Source organism: Thamnophis elegans, chromosome 11, assembly GCF_009769535.1.
Source record: "Thamnophis elegans isolate rThaEle1 chromosome 11, rThaEle1.pri, whole genome shotgun sequence".
Classification (NCBI taxonomy): Eukaryota; Metazoa; Chordata; class Lepidosauria; order Squamata; family Colubridae; genus Thamnophis; species Thamnophis elegans.
In genome coordinates this window covers 34,719,562-34,741,080 of record NC_045551.1, presented here as the reverse complement: position 1 = coordinate 34,741,080, position 21,519 = coordinate 34,719,562, and the positions used below count along the sequence as shown (strand labels likewise).

Here is a 21,519-nt window from a genome sequence, read left to right as displayed (position 1 = left end):
GCATATTTTCCTCTGCTGAGGACAATCTGGTTCTCTTTCCCTTTCCTTGCTTGAAGAGGCAAGGATTATACGTCTTCTCGCCTCATCTAAAATGAAGTTTGATCACTAATTTCATGCAGGTAATTATAGCGAATTTCCTATCAGCTTTTTAAAGTTTTCCCAGCATTGTAGCGTGACAAAATTGCTCGACGGTGGGTTCTCGCCCCTGATACATTTCTCCTTTCGTTTATCTCTCAGTTGTTGTATATTGTTCATTTGAGTTATTGGTTTAATCGTGATAGGTTAGTTAGCTATCTCTTTTTATGTCTAGGTCTTCACTGACTCATCAAGCCATTTGTATAGCTTCTCCCAGACTGTATAAAAGTCTGTGTCTTCTTTGTCATTAATTCGCATCGTCAGTCTGTTCATTTCTGCTAGTTCTAAAATTTTATTCATCACCATAGTGTTGGTGGGGGCATTTTCACTCTTCCAGCACTGTGCGTAAACAATCCTTGACGCTGTCAGAATATGGACTAGGAGGTATTGGTCAGATTTGCAAATTTTTTGATCTATTATTCCTAATAAGAAAGTTTCCGGCTTAAAGCATAGTTTAATTGACAGGATTCCATTCAGCCATCCTAGTATTTGCTTCCAATATGCTTTGGCTACCGGACACGTCCACCACATATGGTAGTACGTGCCCAGCACCGTTTTACATTTCCAGCATATGGCTGAAACTTTTGAAGACATTTTCGCCAGTCTTGTCGGTGGAAGATGCCAGCGGTAGAACATTTTATATATATTTTCTTTATAGGCCGTCGACTTTGTCAATTTTAGATTCCATTCCCAGACTCTTTCCCAGTCGTCTAGATCTATTGAGTGGCCGATGTTTTGGGCCCAGGTTACCATGACTTCTTTTACTCTTTCTGCTTCCGTTTTTCGAATCAGTAAGCAGTTGTATATTTTTGAAATTAATTTCTCATCTGGTCCAATTAAAATTTTATCTAATTCCTGGTTCTTGTTCTGGAAGCCAGGTTGTGCTAGATCGAATTTATGTTTGTTTTGAATTTGAAGATATGGCCACCAATCGATGTTTATTCCCTTATCAGCCAAATTTTCCCTGGGGTTTAGTTTGTTTTGGTCGTCTAGCAACTGTTGGTAGGTAACAATTTTATCCAAGTTTATCAAATTCGGGTATATCAGGGCTTCCGTCGGAGATATCCATTTAGGTAGTTGCGTATAGTATCTCCTTCTAATTTCGAGCCAGTCCTTAATCAATACCCCCCTTAAATGGTGACTACTAAAATAATTTATCTGCAGCGGCTATTAAATACAAACAGTGAACTTTTGTGAAAGCTGATTGACGTTGTGAATAGAAGAAGACAGGCTTTGGACTAGTTAAATTTGAGGATTAACAGAGGACGAGACGAAGAAGAGAAGCTGGATTTGCCTGCCTGGGAAAAAGGAAAGAAGTTTAATCACAAGGGTTTGAAGTACCCGGTGTCATATTACAGCCAGAGACAGCAGAAGGAAAACACTACACTGACAACAGGAAGAGATTGATGGGTGAGTTCTAAATACTTTCTGGCCTCTTCTGCACCCTGTCGTATCACGCTGAAACGTTTCTCTTCCTGACTCTCCCAGATACTATAGAATTAACTGAGCCTATATTTCACAGCCCTGCTCCAGCTTAATTACCCTGTATGTACCCCGGGCTCTGTATAACTACTTAAGCAGCACTCAGAAGGTACTAGACTTACACCTTATAGGGGAAGAGCTGAATTAAAGCAAATGGCAACGAAAACAGTAACCTTAATTAAAGGGAGTAAAAAGCAAACTCCCCTATCTACCCCGGTGAGGGAAAAGTCCCCTGAGGGCAGGCAAACGGGAGATAAGGCAGCCCCAACCCTGCAAGACCAGGAAGTAACAATGGACTCCCTACAAGAGACAATATTGAAGATGGGGGAAAGTGTCGCCAAAGGCCTGGAGGGAGTAAAGAATGAAATGCGTGAAGTAAGAAACAATATGGGTAAAATTGAGGAACGTATAGGAGTAATACAAACAGCGCTGCTGAAAAATGAGCAGGAAATTCAAAATGTTAAGGGGAGAACGGAAATAGCGGAAAAAAAGGATAGACAAAGTGGAGGACAATCTGGAATCTATAAACTCAAGCCTGGAGGAGGCCATCCTCCAGCTAGAATTAGAGCGATCAGCATATTATTTAAGACTACAAAACGTGGAGGAAGCAAAAGATGAAAACCTCCGGGAGCTGATTGGAGAAATCCTGGGATTAGTCCTCGGCAGGCCGAAAAAAGAGGTTATTAATGATCTGGACGAAGCCTATAGAGTCAATACAGGCTTCGCGAGACGCCACCGGCTTCCGAGGGAGATCCATGTGAGGGTGTTGAGAAGACAGCTGAGAGAGGACATTCTAAGTACAATAAGAGGGGACTCTCTAACATACAAAGGTAAAGAAATTCTCATCTTAAAACAGACTCCACGGAGAGTCAGAGAGAAGAGAAGGAAATACAACTTCCTCTCCACACGTTTAAACAGAGACAGAATTCAGTTCAGATGGCTCCTTCCAGAAGGAATGTTGATAACATGGAGGGAAAAGAAATACCGAATAGATACCTTGGCGAAAGCTCAAGAATTCCAGGAACTTTTACTAGCAGACGATGAGAGATTTAATAAAGAAGGACTTTTAAGACAGGGGGACACTATAATTGAAACTCAACCAGAGGGGCGGGGGCCAGGAGAGGCCAGAGAACGAGAGAGATATGGCAGAGAAGATTCGAGAGCAAGGTCACCCATCGAGACTCGATCCAAAGGTGCCCTCAAAGCGAATAACGTGTAAGGGAATTGAAGAATGGGAAACGAATGTACTATCAGCTAATGTAAATGGTCTTAACATAACTTCTAAAAGAAAACGTGTACTGTTGGATCTAGTGAAACAAAAGTTAGATGTAATCTGTCTTCAGGAAACCCACATTAAAGAAAAATACAATAACCTGTTGGTCTGTCCAAAACTAGGTAAAACATTCTGCTCGTCAGCACAAACCAGAAAAAGAGGAATTGTGATGTATATAAAAGAATGGTTGAACCCCAAATTAATATATGCAGACAAAGATGGTAGGGTATTAATGGTGGAGATAATTAATGGTGGGAAAAAATTTTTACTAGTTGGAATCTATGCCCCAAATCAAAAACAAGAGAGATTTTATATTAATCTATATAAGAGGATAAATGAAATAGAGTGGCAAAATATATGTATTCTAGGGGATTTCAACGCTATAGCAGATGGTAAGATGGACTATAAGGGTACCCACAAGAAAAGCACAAGAAGGAAACTACCATCTGCCTATGTAAATATGGTGAAGGATTTAGATCTTTATGATGTCTGGCGAGCAATGAATGACAAGATGCAACAGTACACGTTTTACTCCCATCCACATAATTCATGGTCCCGTATCGACATGGTTTGGTCAAACTCGGAGCTACTCATGGATACTGTAAATATTGAAATAATAACCAACAAGTGGGCCGATCATCACCCAGTCTTATGGCAATGGAAAGGGAAGGCAAGGATAAAAGCTAGGTGGACATTAAACCAGAACATACTACAAGAGAAACAATTTGTACAACAAATAGAAAAGGAACTGGGCTACTTCTTTAAAGAAAACGGTAAAGAGCAGACCTCAATACAAAATGTTTGGGACACGATGAAGGCAGTTGTGAGGGGAATTTCCATAGCCTATATAATAAGAAGAAACAAAATACACAGGGAAAAACTTAATACACTGAACAAAGAACTAAGAGAGACGGAACTGCTGACCCAGAAAGAGCCAGAAAATAGTAGACACAGGGAAAAAGGAGAGTTAATTAAACACCAAATAAATTTGATCTCCCAAGAGGAAATAGCACAAAACATTAAGAAAATGAAGCAGAATTATTTTGAACATGCAAATAAAACTGGGAGATGGTTGGCCCACAAAATAAGAAAGGAGAAGGTCAAAAGAATTATTAAACAACTGTATGACGAGGAGGGGAATCTGAAACAAGAAATAGGAGAAAAGAAAAAGATAGTACAGAACTATTATAGGAAACTATATAAACAAGACGAAATTATTGAACAGGACATTAGAAAATACCTTATAAAGCAGAAGCTTCCAGTCTTGTCGGAGGAGATGAGAGAGATGCTCGATAAAGAAATTACACAAGAAGAACTGAAAAAGGCCATTCAAAAACAAAAAACAATAAAACACCTGGGCCGGATGGGCTCCCGTCGGAAATATATAAAAAACTTCAAAATACCATAGAAGACAAATTATTAGAACTATGTAATGATACATTGCAAAATGGTAGGGTCCCAAAATCATGGGGGGAAGCTTACATTACCCTAATACCAAAGGAAGAGGCGGACAGTAGCAAGGTCCAAAATTATAGACCCATATCCCTGTTAAATGCAGATTACAAAATCTTTGTATCAATATTGGCGGAAAGACTAAAAATAATATTAAATCAAAGTATCCATTCGGATCAAAACGGCTTTCTCCCAAAAAGACATATTAGAAACAATACAAGAATAATAATGGACACCCTGGAATTCTATCAAACAAGATCCGAGAAACAACTCGCATTAATCTTTGTCGACGCTCAGAAAGCCTTTGATAACCTAGATTGGAACTTTCTAACCACTCAACTAAAAATGATGAAATTTGGCGATAAATTTATTAGGATTATAGAATCTATATATTCACGGCAATCTGCAAATATTATAGTCAATGGGGAACTAACGGAGAGGATACAAATTGGAAAGGGTGTTAGACAAGGGTGCCCGCTCTCCCCACTACTATTTATTACGTCACTAGAGGTCCTTTTAAATCGGATAAGATCAAATCAGGAAATTAGGGGCTTGACCATAAAAAGAGAACAATATAAAGTACAGGCCTTCGCGGATGACATGGTCTTTATCGTAGAAGACCCCTTACTTTCAGGACCGAATTTGATGAAGGACATTGAGAACTTTGGGTGTGTGGCCGGTTTAAAAATAAACAAGGAAAAAAACAAAAATGATTATAAAAAATTTCCCCAAAAACCAGATTGGAGAACTAGAGGAAACAATGGAATTAAAGGTAACTAAAAAAATTAAGTATTTAGGGATCTGGCTGTCTGCGAAGTGCTCTTCCATAAAAGAAGACAACTATGATAAGTTGTTACAGAATACCCAAAAGGACTTAAAAACCTGGTCAAAACTACAACTATCACTGATGGGAAGAGTCGCAGTAATTAAAATGAATGTTCTCCCAAAAATCCTCTACCTATTTCAAACGGCACCGGTTAAGCTAGGGGAAAAATTTTATAATGATTTGGACAAAATGATTCGAAACTTTATATGGAATGGTAAAAAGCCCAGAATAAAATATATGCACCTGCAGGATAAAAGAACTCAAGGGGGAATGGGATTACCGGAATGGAAAACATATCATCAAGCAGCAACAACTATGTGGATAAAAGAATGGGTAATGTTAGCTAATAAAAGAATCTTAACAATAGAGGGCCACGACCTGCAATACGGGTGGCACAACTACTTATGGTGCGAGGGAAATAAAATCCACAATTAAAATTTCTATACATTTCATCCAGTGGTGGGATTCAAACAATTGAACAACCGGTTCTCTGTCCTAATGACCAGCTGGGTAGGCAGGGCTTCGTGGTCATGTATCTAGGTGGGTGTGGCCAACTCAATGTCATTCATGTCGATGGGGGCTTCGCCTTAGCTGTTACAATGTAATAAGGGTTAACCGGAGGGGCAGTTTCTGTAAGCAGGGCAATAAAGATTAGGTTAGAAACAACAGCAGAATGTTTCCTCCCTGCCTTCCTTACAGGATTAGCCCTGTAAAGCGGAAAAAACCAAAATCAGATTTCTTCCAACAACTGGTTCTCCGAACTGCTTAGAAAGTTAACAACCGGTTCTCCTGGGTAGGTGCGAACTGGCTGAATCCCACCACTGATTCCATCACATGTTTACTGTGACAGCCTGTGAACAAATATTTTCTCTTACCTCCTTTTGGAGCACTTCATGTTTTCTCTTAATTTTCTCAACAGATCATTTTCCATTGCAAAATCAGTGATGGAAACTACAAGATAAAGAAATAGGTGACAAGGCAGAATAGCTTTGACATCTTTATTTCAAAAATTGGAATGTAAACTTGAGAGACAATGTCTAGAATAGGACATGATTGGTGAATTACATTTGCTCTCAAATTCCTCTAATCTGATCCTTTAGGACAAACGTTGGCCATCCCTCCCCAGCAGTTTTCCATTTCCTTTTTTTTCTTTCAACTAAATATTTGGCATTTCTATTCCAATTGATAAGGTCCCATAACCTTAAGCTACTTTTCAATCTCCTATGGCTTACAGGGAAAGTTTATGATCTTTTTCATGAAAGCAGATGGATAGACAATTCAACATGGGAGAGACATTCCTGTTCCCCATGCAATTTCCACCCCTTCAATTGTTCCTAGAAGCTACAACCTACCTATCTTAACCCCACATAATTCAATTTTCCTATTTATATGTGGCCCACCTTATCTAAAGGCAACACTAGGCAACTAAATGAAATAAAACATTAACAGATTATAACAGGTAACATCAAAACTAACATTGCTTTAAAAATGTAAATCCTACAATGCAGGGGATGCAGCAGTGATGGGATTCAAATAATTTAACAACCAGTTCTCTGCCCTAATGACCAGCTGGGTAGGTGGGGCTCGGTGGTCATATGACTGTTTGGGTGTGGCCAACTCAATATCACACAGGTCGATGGGCGCTTCACCTTAGCTGTTACAATGGTAATAAGGGTTAAGCAGAGAGGCAGTTTCTGTAAGGAGGGCAATAAAGATTAGGCTAGAAACAGCACCAGAATATTTCCTTCCTGCCTTCCTTACAGGATTAGCCCTGTAAAGTAGAAAAAAACAAAAGGAGATTTCTTCCAACAACCTGTTCTCGGAACTGCTCATAAAGTTAACAACCGGCTCTCCCGGATAGGTGCAGACTGGCTGAATCCCACCACTGGGATGCAGCCATGGATCTGTGAAGTATCTAAAATTATCTATATAACTGGACGTCAATATTCCCCATGAAGAGCCTTTCAATTCAAAGAACGTTTTTCTCTTTCATGCCCAACAGCCCCAAACAATTCAAAACATTTTTTTAGAGGTACATTTTTTTATTTAGTATGTGGGAAAAGTTCTCACTTTGTTCCCAAATGCCAATCTGCAAAGGTATCCCAACAAGTTACTTCCTCACAGTACCTTTTTTGTGAGGTTGCATGACATCACAATTGCATCAACAAAATTTGCAATAGTGATGAGAGCTTCATATGCAAAACAAGCTCAGCTATTGATTTTTGCAGCTTTTTTTCTTCAAAGTTCGATCAGAACGGAGGTCGACAAATAGCAGAAGTCTTCTTGATACTTTATATTGATTCTATGATTTATCTGCCTTTAAAATGGGGATTGGCAACAGGATTTTACAGACATCCACCAAGGTGTCTGCCCCCCATCCCAAATTTCACTAAATACTGAAAGCAAACATGTCATCAAGGCTTGGTGCAAGGTGGGCAACGACATCTCATCTCTAGAAGTGTGACCTGTGACCCACTGGGCCATCATTCCGGAAGTGTGTCCTTACCAGGATCTGCTGGTCCTCCACACATTAGCACCTCAGCACCTTAACACTTCCGCACCTGCGCACTTCAGCTCCTCAGTATTTCAGCACCTCCGCACCTCAGATCCTCAGCACTTCCGTACCTCAAAACCTCAGCACTTCAGCACTGCCACATTTCAGAACTTCAGCACCTCAGAAGTCAGCACTTCAGCACCTCAGAATTTCAGATCTGTAGCACTTCAGCACCTCAGCACTTCCGTACCTCCGTACCTCAGCTCCTCAGCACTTCAGTGCCTGAGCACTTCAACACCTCAGAACCTCCGCACTTCAGAACCTCCGCACTTCAGCACCTTAACTCCTCAACACCTCCGCACTTCAGCACCTCAGCACTTTAGCTCCTCAGCACTTCAGCACCTCAGCACTTCAGTACCTCCGCACCTCAGCACCTCAGCACTTCAGTACCTCCGCACCTCAGCTCCTCAGCACTTCAGTGCCTGAGCACTTCAGCACCTCAGAACCTCAGCACATCAGCACTTCTGCACTTCAGAATGTCAGCACCTCAGAAGTCAGCACTTCAGCACCTCCACATTTCAGCACCTCAGCACTTCAGATTGTAGCACCTCAGCACCTCAGCACTTCTGTACCTCCAGACCTCAGCTCCTTAGCACTTCAGTGCCTGAACATTTCAGCACCTCAGAACCTCCACACTTCAGCACCTTAACTCCTCAACACCTCCGCACTTCAGCACCTCAGCACCTCAGCACTTCAGTACCTCCACACCTCAGCACCTCCGCACTTCAGTGGCGAGCACTTCAGCACCTCAGAACCTCAGCACTTCCGCACTTCACCACTTTAGCACCTCAGAACCTCCGCACTTCAGAACCTCCGCACTTCAGCACCTTAGCTTCTCAACATTTCTGCAATTCAGCACCTCAGCTCCTCCGCTACTCAGCACCTCAACTCCTCAACGCCTCAGCACAAGGATTGGGATCCTGGATATATATATGTGTGTGTAGCAGTGAAAGTCATCACAATCAGTATTTCATGACACAGCCTTAATATTTTATCTAGCTGTGGATAGGTGCTAGGGGTGAGCCTTATATGGCTCACAAGAAATGAGCACCTTTAAATATGAAGGGGGACAAAGGGTGCCCTTATGCCACCAAAATAAGGATATCATAGTTCTAATACCAAAGGCAAATGGCAAACCTTTACCCTAAAATCCCCATGGTTCCTCATATATGTGGTGGTCTCATCTGCTTTTTTTGCATTTTTACACTAGAAACAGGAGAAACAAGAAAAAAATCCTACATGAAAGTTTTCCTGGGAAAATTGTATCCACCTTTGTATCCCCTTTAGCCGAAGAATTCAATTTAATTCAATATTTTATCATCCCAGTTGTTGAAAAAAATGAAAACATCACCAACTTGCCACATAGGAAACACTGTAGAAAATACATTTTCCCCCATGTTTAATTTGCAAGATGAGATCTAATGGAAGAGAATCTTTGTAGCTCAGGGTTGAAATGTAGAGTCCTTGGTGTTCTCTGAGCTTGGTTTATTGCTTGCAGACATTTCATTACCCAACATCATCATCACAGGGACGTGCAGTCAGGGGAGGCAGGGCCTCACCAGCGTAATGAGGAAAAGAAAAGAATAATTAAAAGGAAAAAGGCTGAGGTAGTTGCTGCCAGAGTCACAGTGGATGACTCTGCTTAGTGCTTAACTGCAGTGGGAGGCGAGAGAACTACGGGCCTCCTTTACTGTAGCTTTATGATCACTTGAACAGAGTTAAGCAACAGTTAAAAGACGAAAAATTTCTTATGCAAAGGAGGCACGTGTTTTCTTGCCTCCTGTAGAGGGCATTTTTAGAGGCTTTTTTTTTCTTTTCATGAGGGCAGGAAAAAACAGTTGAAATCCTCTCTGAAACAGCTGGAAAAGGTGCGTGTGTGGGGAGGGGGGAGGAATTCAAAAAGTTTGATTGCATACAGAACCATGTTGCCTTTTCAAACACACACACACACACACACACACACACACACACCTGGATAAAAGTATATAAGCCCAGCTTCACTCATTACAAGTTTGAAAAGGCAACGTGATTCACCTGCAATCAAAGGCTCCGATCGGAAGGCAGCAGAGGAGGGGGGGGTATGGCAGAGGAGCTGCTTTCAAGCCTTTGGAAAATATATCCAATCCAACTTCTGTATTTGTGTTTGTTTGAGAGTGAGTGAGTTAGTGAGAGAGAGATCCAACTTCTTTGTGTCCGTGTGTCTGTTAGAGAGAGGGGGAGGGAGGGAGAGAGGGAGAAGAAAAAGAATGGGAAAACTTATTTTGCAAGGGGGAAAAATGCTGTCGCTTTAAATAGGAACTGAGCATGCCTGGCTGTGGAATTCTGGGAGTTGAAATTCAAAAGTCTAAAAAAATTGCTGCCTCGCCAGTCATAAAGCTCACCGCACGTCACTGGGTGAAACCATTTTGTGATAAGAAAAGGATCAGCTATGTAATCTGTGGACATGGAAAAAGAATAGAATATATTTGTAATTAACAAATCAACACTTTTATTCTGAAATTTCCTCTTAAACATTTAACAGGAAGCAATCAGGGACAACATTATTTTCTTCCTAGAATAATATAAAAGAGGCTTCCTTTCTTTAACTCAACTGTTTGGAAACCAGCTTTGCAGAGGAGCACATTAAACTCGGATGCTGACCATTCTCTCCCTTCAGTGTAGAGCAACATTAATATCGAGTAGTAGTGGGTTGCTAAAGGCCCTCTTCTATCTTCATCAAGAAGCATTTCCACTATTAAGACACCACCACCTGTTTCAAAATAAATTTCAAAATATATAGTACTTATTTCAGCAGCCCAATGAACATTACATAATATTTTGAAAATACCCAAATTGTATGTTATGAATCATTCTTTCAAATATGTTACATATATTCTTGCCAATAGACAATACAGGTCAATTTGTTGTTGTTCTTGGATAGTTTGTCACTTGGCAGATATTTTAAATACAGTATTATACAAGTCTTTCCTCAATCTTTTGAAGACATTGACCATGTAAAGCTTCTTCTGTTCTACTTTGTTGCCCCCAGGTTTTGCAAGGTCTACTTTGCATACTTTTTTATCTTTCTTATCAACAGTTGCTAAGTCTGGGATGATATGTGGCAGGTACCTTTCTGTTTGAATTCTAAAGTCCCAGAGCTCTTTAGCTTCTTCATTTGAAGCAAATGATATTTTTGCACATATTTCAATGCAACATTGTTCTTATTTTGTCATGCTTTTATTTGTAGTCAGTCTTTGTGATAGTCTTGCAGTAGCCAACTAGATGGTCCACTGTTTCTTCACCTTTTTTGCAGAGGTGGCATTTGCTGTCTATTGCTCTCTTCTCAATTCTGGCTTTGAAAGCATTTGTTCTTAAGGGTTAGGTCTTGAGCAGTCAGAATTGGTCCCTTTGTCTCTTTATTAAAATTTCCTTGTTTAAGCAATTGGCCAGTCTTGCTGAATATTTCTAATTTTAGTGTACCATCCATGTAATAGTTTGTCTTGTCATTCCTCTTTTTTATTCTTTCCAGATAGTCCTCAAAATATGAACAAACTGAGCCCAAAATTTCTGTTGTTAAGCAAGACAGTTGTTAAGTGAGTTTTCCCATTTATTGCCAGAGTTGTTAAGTGTATCACAGCAGTTGTTAAGTGAATCATGCCATCATCAAACAAATCTGGCTTCTCCATTGACTTTGCTTGTCAGAAGCCAGCTGGGAATGCTACAAATAGTGATAACACAACCTATTCAGTTATACTTATACCTGTGATGTACATTTGTTGGTTTGTTTCTTGCAGTGAGCTTGTGCATATATTTGATATTGGTATCTTTAATGTTTGTGATAGCTGTTTCTTTGGAACAAGTTTCAACAGAGGCAACCTTATTCTGTTGTCTTTGTGTTGTTTTAGATGCCCAGTTATTCTTTGTTTCAATTCTTCTATTTCTTTAGTTAGATGGCTTTGTTCTTTCTGGGGCAGAGGAGGTGCCTGGTTTCCAAATGAAAATAATTCTATAGCTGTTCTGTCTTCCTCTTACTGGCAAATCTCCCTGACTTGATTGACTCTGTAGTCTGCGTTACTTCTGCAGAGCCTCTTGATTTCTTTGCCCTGGGAAGATTTCCCCAGTTCTTCCAATTCCACTTCTGTGAATACCTTATTTCATATTATAAATTGTCACTGATATACTAGTCTCTGTTATTTCTGATTCTGGATGTTGTTCTTTTCAGAACTGGTGCATTAATTTAAAATACCATCATCTTGTTTGACTTGACCTGTAATAACATCATTATTTCTTTGTTTCCAATCACTGCATGTTAGCAATAGATAAACATTTTTCCTTCCAGTAGTTTTGCAGCTGCTGGTCCTGATTACTCAGCCAACAGCCCTGAGTCTTATAGCCCAGTTTTCACCAGATGTTCAACACTCTAACACCTAGCATGGTCCTTGCTGACCTGGGACACCATTGAACTGGTACAGGTTTCTGTAATTTATATCTCACCATATTTTTTGGGGAGAGACATTATTTGTCTGACTCCCCTGATGAAACCATCCAGCATGGTTGAACCTCTGGCATAGCCTTCAGTTTCATCATAGCATACAAGCCCCACAACCACACCAAGGTAGGGGTGCACTGGGGTTATTATTATTATAATCTTCCACCATGAAGAAGTTATTACTTATCAATTTAGTCATTTTTACAGCAAGTGTAGAATGATTGCAAACATATATCTAGGCAGTAAAGAGCCACAGGGACATAAAGAGAGGTCTTTTTCATTTGTAGCAGAGCAACTAAAATACGAATGAATCTGATTTGCACAACAAAAGCTGTTTGGGTTGTATAGCAGAAATAGCTGGAAGGGTCACACTGGAACCAGAATTTTTCTGGTCCTGCAGCTGAATAAGTTATTCTAAGATACCAGTTGAATGCCCAGGAAAACTGGATGGTGAATTTGAAATGACACCAGATTTAGGGGAGTTCAAAACTTGAACCAAGTATGAACTTTGCCAGTTCCTTAGCAGATTTAGCTTTCTATCATTAAAGAACACCTGCCAGGTTTGCAGGCCTGGTAAACTTTGGATAACAGCTGCAAACATCTCTCGTCTGACCAGACGTGCAGAGTCCTGGCCAAAATGTAGAGGTCCGCTTCAGGAATGGGATCTTTAAAAAAAATCACCTACAAAAAATAAGTAAAATCTCATAAAGCACCATGTCTTCCAGATTATTCTAACAGAATTATCTCCTCTCTTTAAAAGCTTATTGTGCTTAGCAAGACATGAGTTCATCCGACATGGAACATCACATCTTTTACCTGCATGGAAAGTGATCCTGGTCTCTTCTGAAGGCAAACCATGGTTCTTGGAGGCTTCCACTACTTCAGGGCGTTCAAAAATGGTCACAGTACATTTTGGGTAGAATGAAGTCAATTCCTTAGCTAAGTCATCAGTGTTTCCTTAAAGACAGCACAAAATGTAATTAAGTAACTGCAGAAGAAAATTTTGTACATGTCCCACTTTTTTGTCTGCTTCCACCTGCCTGTAATTGGAACCTAGAACTAAGGAGAAATTTCCTGACAGGGAATGATTAATCAATGGAACAACGTGCTTCCAGAAGTTGTTAGTTCTCCAACACTGAAGGTTTTTAAGAAGCGATTGAAGAAACATTTGTCTGAAATGGTGTAGGCTATACTGCTTGGACTAGAAGACCTTCAAGGTCCATTCCAACTGTTATTCTGTTATGATCCTCCATTCTATGAGAATTCCTCAGGATGGAATCACTAAATATGCCAAATATCCAAAAACACCACCATTAGTGCAGATTGAACAGTGAAAAACTGAACGTAATTTCAAAGTGGACTAAATCCCACATCATCTTCAGTCATGGTCTCTTGCATCCCGCAAATGTTCTCAGGCAAATCCAGTTTTAGGATCCTTTATTCATGAGCTGCTACCGGTATACTCTGATTTCAGTTTCTTTCCAATTAGGTCAGCATTGGAAGAGGAGAAGACTGTTTCTCCTTTTCAAACAGCCTCTGCCAATTTCTCCACTGACTGTAATATTGTATCAGGTCAAAGTGACAGCTAATCATCTCTAAAACAGGACTATTCCTCAGAGTATGCTGTAGACATCCTAAAGTGGTTTTTGATCTCCTAAGGATTTCTCCTTTTCCAAATGCAGATGAAAAAATTTGTAAGAGACGTTAAGAACCCATCCAGCCCATTGTCCCAACATGTGAAGAGGATGGCAAAGCGCTGGCTGAACTTACCACCCAGATCGCAAATGAGTGGGAACTGGGACAGGTCAAAGGCAGAAAGCACTTCTCTTCCTACCACAGGCCAGATTTCCTTCATGAAATTGGACAAGGTTTGTAACTCTTCCTTTGATCTAGAATTAAAATAAACATCTCTAAATATAACTTTATGAAATGTTATTGTTGTAATTGTTTTTACATATCTATTTATGTTTGAATTAAAGGAATTCTTTTTACAGCATCACTTAAATGATGTTGATCAGAATTTGGAAAAATCTGCATGTGATACATGGAACGGTCCTACAATTTTGGTGGACAATGTTATAATGTTCTTGAAATAAAGCAGTTTGCATAGGTGCTCTAACTGCAGAACTGTGCTTTGTATAAAAAAAGAAACACCTGGTCAATTAGATGTGCCCCAACAATATTCCAGTGCCATAACAGAGAAGTTGAATATGGTGATGAATCAGAATCATATGATAAGAGAAAATTATGACAGTGTGAAGATTAATCATATTGGTTAGTTTCCCACAAAATAATTACTTTAATAACCATTCTCTAAAATAAAAATGTTACCTGTACATGACCTCATACGTCTTGTTTGAGGAAGAGCCATATATTGATGGTATCTGATTTTTTCCTTTCCTAAAAGAATTTTTAAAATGTTAGAAAGAAACAAGACAATCCTCCTGGCATTTTCTTCTGCATAGAAGTAGATCCTGAATGTCTGACAGGATTTTCAAAAATCAGATTTTATTATAAAGTAATAAGGTTTAAAGGAAGATTCAGAGGCAATCTCGATTTAGCAGGTTTATGAATTCATTGTTGATGAATTTGTAGATTAAAAGAAAACCTGAAATCTTTTTGTTTTAAGATTTATATCAGATAGAGTAGCTAAACAATTAATCAGTCACTAGTTTGTGTCTGATCCTTCACAACCCCATGGAGCATAGCACAACTGGTCCCCCTATTCTCCACTGTTTCTCTGAGTTTGCCCAAACTCATATTCATTAAGCTGCTGACACTATCTAACTATTCTCATCCATCATCCCCTTCTCTTTTTGCCTTCAGTCTTTCCAGCATCTCTGTCTTTTCCAGTGAGGCCCCTCTTTTCCTTTGGTGGCCAGAGTATTTGAGCATTAGCTTCAGTATCTGATCTTCCAAAGAATAGTCAGAGTTATCTTTAAGATTGACTGAGTTGATCTCCTTGCAGTCCTTGAAGGCAAATTTGAGTGTTCCTAAATCAAGTGGTTTCTAAAACCTATAGAGTTTTAATGTAGTGGGGATCATCATTCTTGTAGTTAGCATACAAAACAGGGAAGGTCTACCTGATGAAGATGAGTGATATACAGATAGTCCTCAGGTTACAACAATTTGTTTAGCAACCATTCATAGTTTCAACAGTATTGAATTAACGGTGTTTATGACTGGAAGTTGGAAGTCACATTCATATGAAGGTATTGCTCAATTAACTACAGTCCTCACATAACAATGGAAACTGAGATTGCTAGAATAACAGTTGCTAAGGAACATTCACCTGACAGCACACTTTATGACGGCATCACTTAGTGATGGAAATTCCAGTCTAATTGCTGCTTGAGTTAGTAACAGGGAAAATGATGACATTTTCACATTTTAAAAATTATGTTAACACACAAATGCTTATATATAATAAGCAGATTATTAAAATACACCACTATTTTCATTGTTTATTTTTCTTTGAAATGTAGCAGGGGGAGAGGAGTGAATAAAAGGAGGGTTTGGGAGGCAGCGGAGGGGACAGAGGGAGTACAAGAGGAGAAAAGAGGGGCTTCGCTGAGGGGAAGAGGAAAAAAAAGGAAAGCGGAGGAAAGGAGCAGAAAGCAGGGGAGTGGAAGTGAGACCAAGGGAAAAAGGGGGGAAATAAGGGAATAGGACAGCAGAGGTTTCTGTGGGCCAAGCCTGAGGGAAATAAGAGAATAGGATATAGCAGAGGCTTCTGTGGGCCAAGCCTGAGGGAGATAAGGGAATAGGATGTAGCAGAGGCTTCTGTGGGCCAAGCTTCAGGGAGAGAAGAGTTTGAGTGAAAGGAAGCAAGCAGAGGAAACTACGAAGGAGCAGAGGCTGTGGAAGGAGAGCCCCGCAGACGATTCAAGAGAGAGTGAAGATAGAGAAAGAGGAAGAAGCTCCAAGCAGCCACCTGAATACCACCCCATTCGTGACCTGCCTGCTGAGAGGAGGCTGACAACCACCCCATCACTTGACCCTGGGAAGTTGAAGTGCATCAGACAGGGACCAGGTTGGACTGGCAGCCATACGAAGAGGGCCAGGAGAACCCAGATTCCAGGGGCCCTTACGAGGGTTAGCTCTACAGAAAAATTAGCTGAATATTGTTAAATCCCATAACATACATCTGAAAACATCATTCAAGCCAGTAACTCCAGTCCTCCTATTTACAAAAGGTTACCGATCAGTCATAAACTTTAATCTCAGTTCTTCTTCTTAATGCAGTGGTTCCCAAACAAGCAGAGCTGGCTGGAGAATTCTGGGAGTTGAAGTCCACAAGTCTTAAAGTTGCCAAGTTTGGGAACCACTGTCTTAATGAAATGACTCCATGGCATAATTCTAAATGTTTCCTTTTCTTGCTTTTATTATTAGAGTTTGGGTTTCTGTTCAAGTTTTTCTGGTGTAAAACCTTTTAATGTTGGTACCAATTACCATAGAGGGGAAATTCTGAGGAGCAACATAATGGCTGTCTGTAATTTACTGCTGTTGTATTTTCATTTTGGCAGATATGATTTAGAGAATTCCAATTTAATAAGGGTTAATAAATAATTTCCTTACTAAAAACTAATAATGTCTTTAAGTGTACCATTAAAGGATAATAACTCCTTAAGTTAGTTCAGGATATGGTGGACTATATGAAGATGGTCATAATTTTGTTGGCAATAGGAAACACATTTTTATGAAGAAATAAGAAACCAACTGTTATTGAACAACAATTTTCTTCTGATATTGTTTTCTTTTTTCTCACTGTTTGGGTACCTGTTCTCCATAGATCTGAGATTTGTGAATCTCCAACCCAAGAAATAATCAGATACAGCTCAACATAATTTTTATAAGAGCATTCATGATCAACCTGATTCTGTTAATGCTGCTATTGAATATTTATTGAATATTTAATACTAATTAACTGAGATTTGATTAAAGCTGTGAGGAAATAATAACAGATGTTCCTATGTAGGATCTTACAACAATAGTGTATATCTCATGTTTTGAAATGGGAGGAGAAAGACTCTAAAACAACCCAGAAAGGCAGAACATGGTCCTTTATTTTTTTAAAGGAAGGAAAATATGAAATAATTTCCTTTTATCTGAATGGGAAAATTCAGTGATAATAATCCAGTGCCATTGCAATTAAGGAAATATGTGACTTAATGTTATATTCAACATCCAGAATAAATTGAAGTAAAACATTTCAAACTATTCTTTCTATGCACAATATATTTCAAAGTATTGTGCATAGAATTTTTAAACATGGTTTCATTTCAATTTATTTTGGATAGAATCTTTTTTTAAATAGTCTGAGACAATTTAAAAAAAGAATCCAAACAGAATTTTTAAAAATCCTATGCACAATAAATAAAATATTATTTTAAAATACATTTAAAAAATAAAAGAAAAAACCCAGCTCACTTACCAGCAGGCTTGCACTCCAAGTCAACCAAGAATGATGTAGATGTTAATACAAAGAACTGAGCAAATTGAAATGGTGAAATTAGTCAGGGAAATATTTTTCAAAGAAACTTTGCCACCATTTTTTTTCACATGAGCCGACCTCCAACCTCCGTGCCCCTCCCCTCTGGAAAATCCAGGAAGTAACACTCACTACCTCTCTAGCCACATATTTCCTGGAGCTCTATGGTACTAGGTCATTTTTTCTTATAAAATGAGGTAAAAGGGGCGTGTTTTCTTGCTTTAAAGTTTTAATATCTTCAATGAAAGTACTGAGACAGAGAGAGAGGTTAGACAGAGTGTCTTTTGTCTTGCCCCGGTTAGGATTTCTTAAGCAAATCCACTGGGCTTTCAACATGAAGCCAGAAAATCGGGACTTTTTTAAAACGCCCCGGGACACGGGACAAATTGTTAGAAATCATGACCGTCCCGCTGAAATCGGGACATCTGGTCACCTTATTCTTTGTACTGTTTTCATCTTAAAAAGCATTAACAGAAACAAGAATAGAGTGAGAATCAGTGAATTCACTAGATAATTGACAGTAAGGTGAAACTAAGTTAATCAAATAAAAATAGCAAATGAGGAAATATCTTTTAGTCAAACTTCCTCAATCTCCCCAAATAAGTTACTTAGACCTAGACACTTCCACACCAGGACAAGCTCCCCTATCAAAGTAGGTTGCTGTATCTCATTTGTTGGCCGCTGTCCTCAAAGCAAATCTTTGCTTTTGGGGAATGAATATTTCTCCTTTCCTCAAAGATGTCTGGATTTCATTTTTATTTACTCTTATATAATCCTGGCTTGAACCCCAAATTATTCTTCTGACAATAGTAAAAAATACATCTCTTTAAGAAAGATATGCAAAGAAAATTTCAAAGAATTAGAAAATGCTAATGTTTAGAGAGTTATTAGAACATGGAAAGATGGGGTTGGGGTTGAGAAGGGAATGAAACTAAGCACCTAGTTTCAGAACAATTTTTTAAAAATAGAAAGTTAAGCTTGAAAAAAAGGATTTAAAAGATGTAGAACCCCAGACTTAATCTATTCAAATAAACTTAAAATGCTATTATTGCAATAATTATTAAATGCATACACTATAGAAAATTTGAAAAGATTCACTACTGGGCATTTTAAGAAGACTTATTTTTCAGATTAAATATTAATTTAGCGACAGGATGGGCAAATTCTAGATCTCAAGTTAGGTAAAGAGAATAGTCTTATTTGCCATCTGCTTTTTTCACTCTTCTTTTTCTTGACTATTACACAGTCTAATTTTCTTGATAAATAGATTTCTCTAAAGACGTTGGCAAGGCTGGTGTAAGTCCATATAAAGGAGAAGATATAAAAAAACAGGATAGAAAAATCTGAGATTAGTAGCCTCTTACAGATACTACAGTCAGGCTTCACAAACAGAAAGTGCTGAGTTTAATGGCTGAAGTCTTACCTACACAAAAGCTGAGCAGATTCCGAGTCAGGCTTTCAAGGGATAGTTTCATGAAATGTTCAGGATCAGTCTCAGTTTTAGCAAGAGAAGTAAGAGAAATGGTATATATCAGTACAGCACAGGTGTGTTTACAGGAGTTGCTTAATCAACCTGACAAGCCAGTTCTGATCCCACCCCTTCTTCATTGTAGATGTCAGGATGGCTGGTGGCCTCAAGCAATAAAAAGATCATTTTGGGAAAATATTTGCTTTCAATGCAAAAAGAATCCTAGCACAACAATAGTATATGTTATTTAAAGTATATTGGCTGGTTTTCTTTTCTTTTCTTTTTTTTAACCTATTTAGCTTTCTGGCTTCTGTGCTGACTTCCATCTGTATTTTCTCCTTTATCAATGATATTGAATCTCAGCTTCCTTCTGTTAGTGCTGTATTATCAGGAGCTGTATTTGGGCTGGTCTTTTTAAAGCTTGATTCACATCCCTTTACTCTGTGAGGAAAATATTGTCTCTTTATTACTCTCATTCCCCACTTGCTGCCTGTTCCCTTTCAGTGGAGTGGCCTGCCACCCACCAGACGTTTCTAGAGATGGGTTGATGTTAGCTTCCTGGGCTGTGACTCTTGGAATGGGGAAGACTATGGCTATTTATCCTTGCTGCCATCTCTATTACTACTCTTGTTAGATCGGGTAAATGAGGCACAAAAGGCTTCAGTAAACAACAGCTGTTTATTGCAAGTCAAGTAAACATTGAGCCGGGAATAGTTGGGCAGCATCCCCTTTTAAAGGGGTCTGTCAGACCTCTTGACCAATGAGATTCAATCTCTGTTCCCACCAGAACAGAGGACATTGGTGGAAACCTCTTTCAGTCAACGGGGGTGGGGGTATCTAACAACTCTCCCCTCTAGGATGGAACAATCTAACTAGTGATGTAGTCACACAGGTAGGTGGGCTTTTGCATAGTTCTGCCTGACCTGTGCAAATCCATCTTGGTGTTTCCTTCGCACAAGTCGGACGGACCTGTTGCTCTTGCAGACCTGCCTGGTGTAACCTCCTGGAACTTTTCCCAGGCTGCGGCTGGAGCTTCTGGCGTTGACTTGCTCAGAGATCACTGTTGGCCTGCATCAAAGTCAGATAAGTCTTCCGATATTCTCGGGCTTTCCTTGGGTTTGGAGGGACTGTTATTTTTCGTGTTGCTTCTTTTGGTTCGTGCAGGAGTTATATTTGGTTGTCTAAGCGCTGAGTTAGACAAGCGGCTATTGAGTTGCTCTATATGCCTTCTCCAATTTCTACCATCCTCGAGTTTTACTGTGTACAACCGAGAACCGGTAAGTCCAATTTTAGTTGCGAGAATCCATAACATTCCCCCGGTGTAGTTGTGTGCATATACCGAGTCTCCTATGGTGAAAGACCTGACTTTGCTCGTGGAGTCAGGGGGTGTTGAAGTGGAATAATTTGGGTGTAGCTGATCTAAGTGAGACCTTAGGCGGAGGTCCATGAGGAGTTCAGCGGGGCTTCTTCCAGTGGTAGCACTGGTTGTGATGTGTTGTATGAGTAAGTAGTGATCAATTCGTGTTTGCCTATCGCCTGGGCCCATCCTATTGAGGGCTTCCTTTGTGGATCTTATCAACCGTTCTGCCTGGCCATTGGAGGCTGGATGGAATGGTGCAACCAGGGCATGTCTGACTCCCTGAGCTGCTAAGAATGTTTCAAATTGCATGGCAGTGAATTGGGTCCTGTTGTCAGAGACTAGTACATCAGGGAGGCCGTGCGTGGAGAATAGTCTCGTAGTACCTTGATGACTGATTTCGCTGTAGTGGGATTCATCAGGACTACTTCTAACCATTTTGAATATGCGTCCACAACTAGGAACAAGTCTGCTGATAAGAGTCTTTTTACGGTGACCAATGCGGTGACCTCGGTTTTTCCCCAGGACCATTTCGTGTTCTTGGCTAGGAGCTGATGTAGTCATTCAGCAACTGTCGCTTTCTGTAGATGTTAAGGTGCCCAAGGAATGCCTGTAGTTTGGTCTGATTGCGAGGTGTGGGGGCTTCCTTAATGGCTTTAAGTTTTTGTGAGGTCGTGTGAATCCCAGACCCATCAATCATGTACCCTAGGACTTCGACTTTTGGTACATTGATTTTACATTTTTCTTTTTTTTCTTTTTTCCCAAAATTTTTTTATTTTCATTTTCATACACTCACATGTATACTGTACATAACCAACACCATACAGCATTAAACAAAAATTGCATCAATTCCTCTTGTCAATAATGCCTCAGAAAATAAAAACCCAATATAACTCTTCCGCTCTCCATACACCTCTTTCTTCCACCCCCCTCCAACTTTCTATCGTCCCTCCATCATCACCCTCTACCCTACTTCCCTTCCCCCTCTACCACTCCTCTCTCCACATCCACTC

The 21,519-nt window shown here is 39.6% G+C and overlaps 1 protein-coding gene across 1 annotated transcript; it reads right to left on the bottom strand.

Moving 5' to 3' along the window:
• Window positions 1-10,262: 10,262 nt before the first annotated feature.
• Window positions 10,263-21,037, bottom strand: LOC116514621 (acetylserotonin O-methyltransferase-like). Its single transcript, XM_032226237.1, has 6 exons — window positions 20,893-21,037; window positions 20,119-20,209; window positions 13,961-14,079; window positions 12,993-13,147; window positions 12,748-12,871; window positions 10,263-10,471 (listed from the first exon to the last, which is right to left on the bottom strand). Exons 1-6 carry the CDS (start codon window positions 21,035-21,037, stop codon window positions 10,263-10,265), a joined length of 843 nt encoding a protein of 280 aa, XP_032082128.1.
• Window positions 21,038-21,519: the final 482 nt, after the last annotated feature.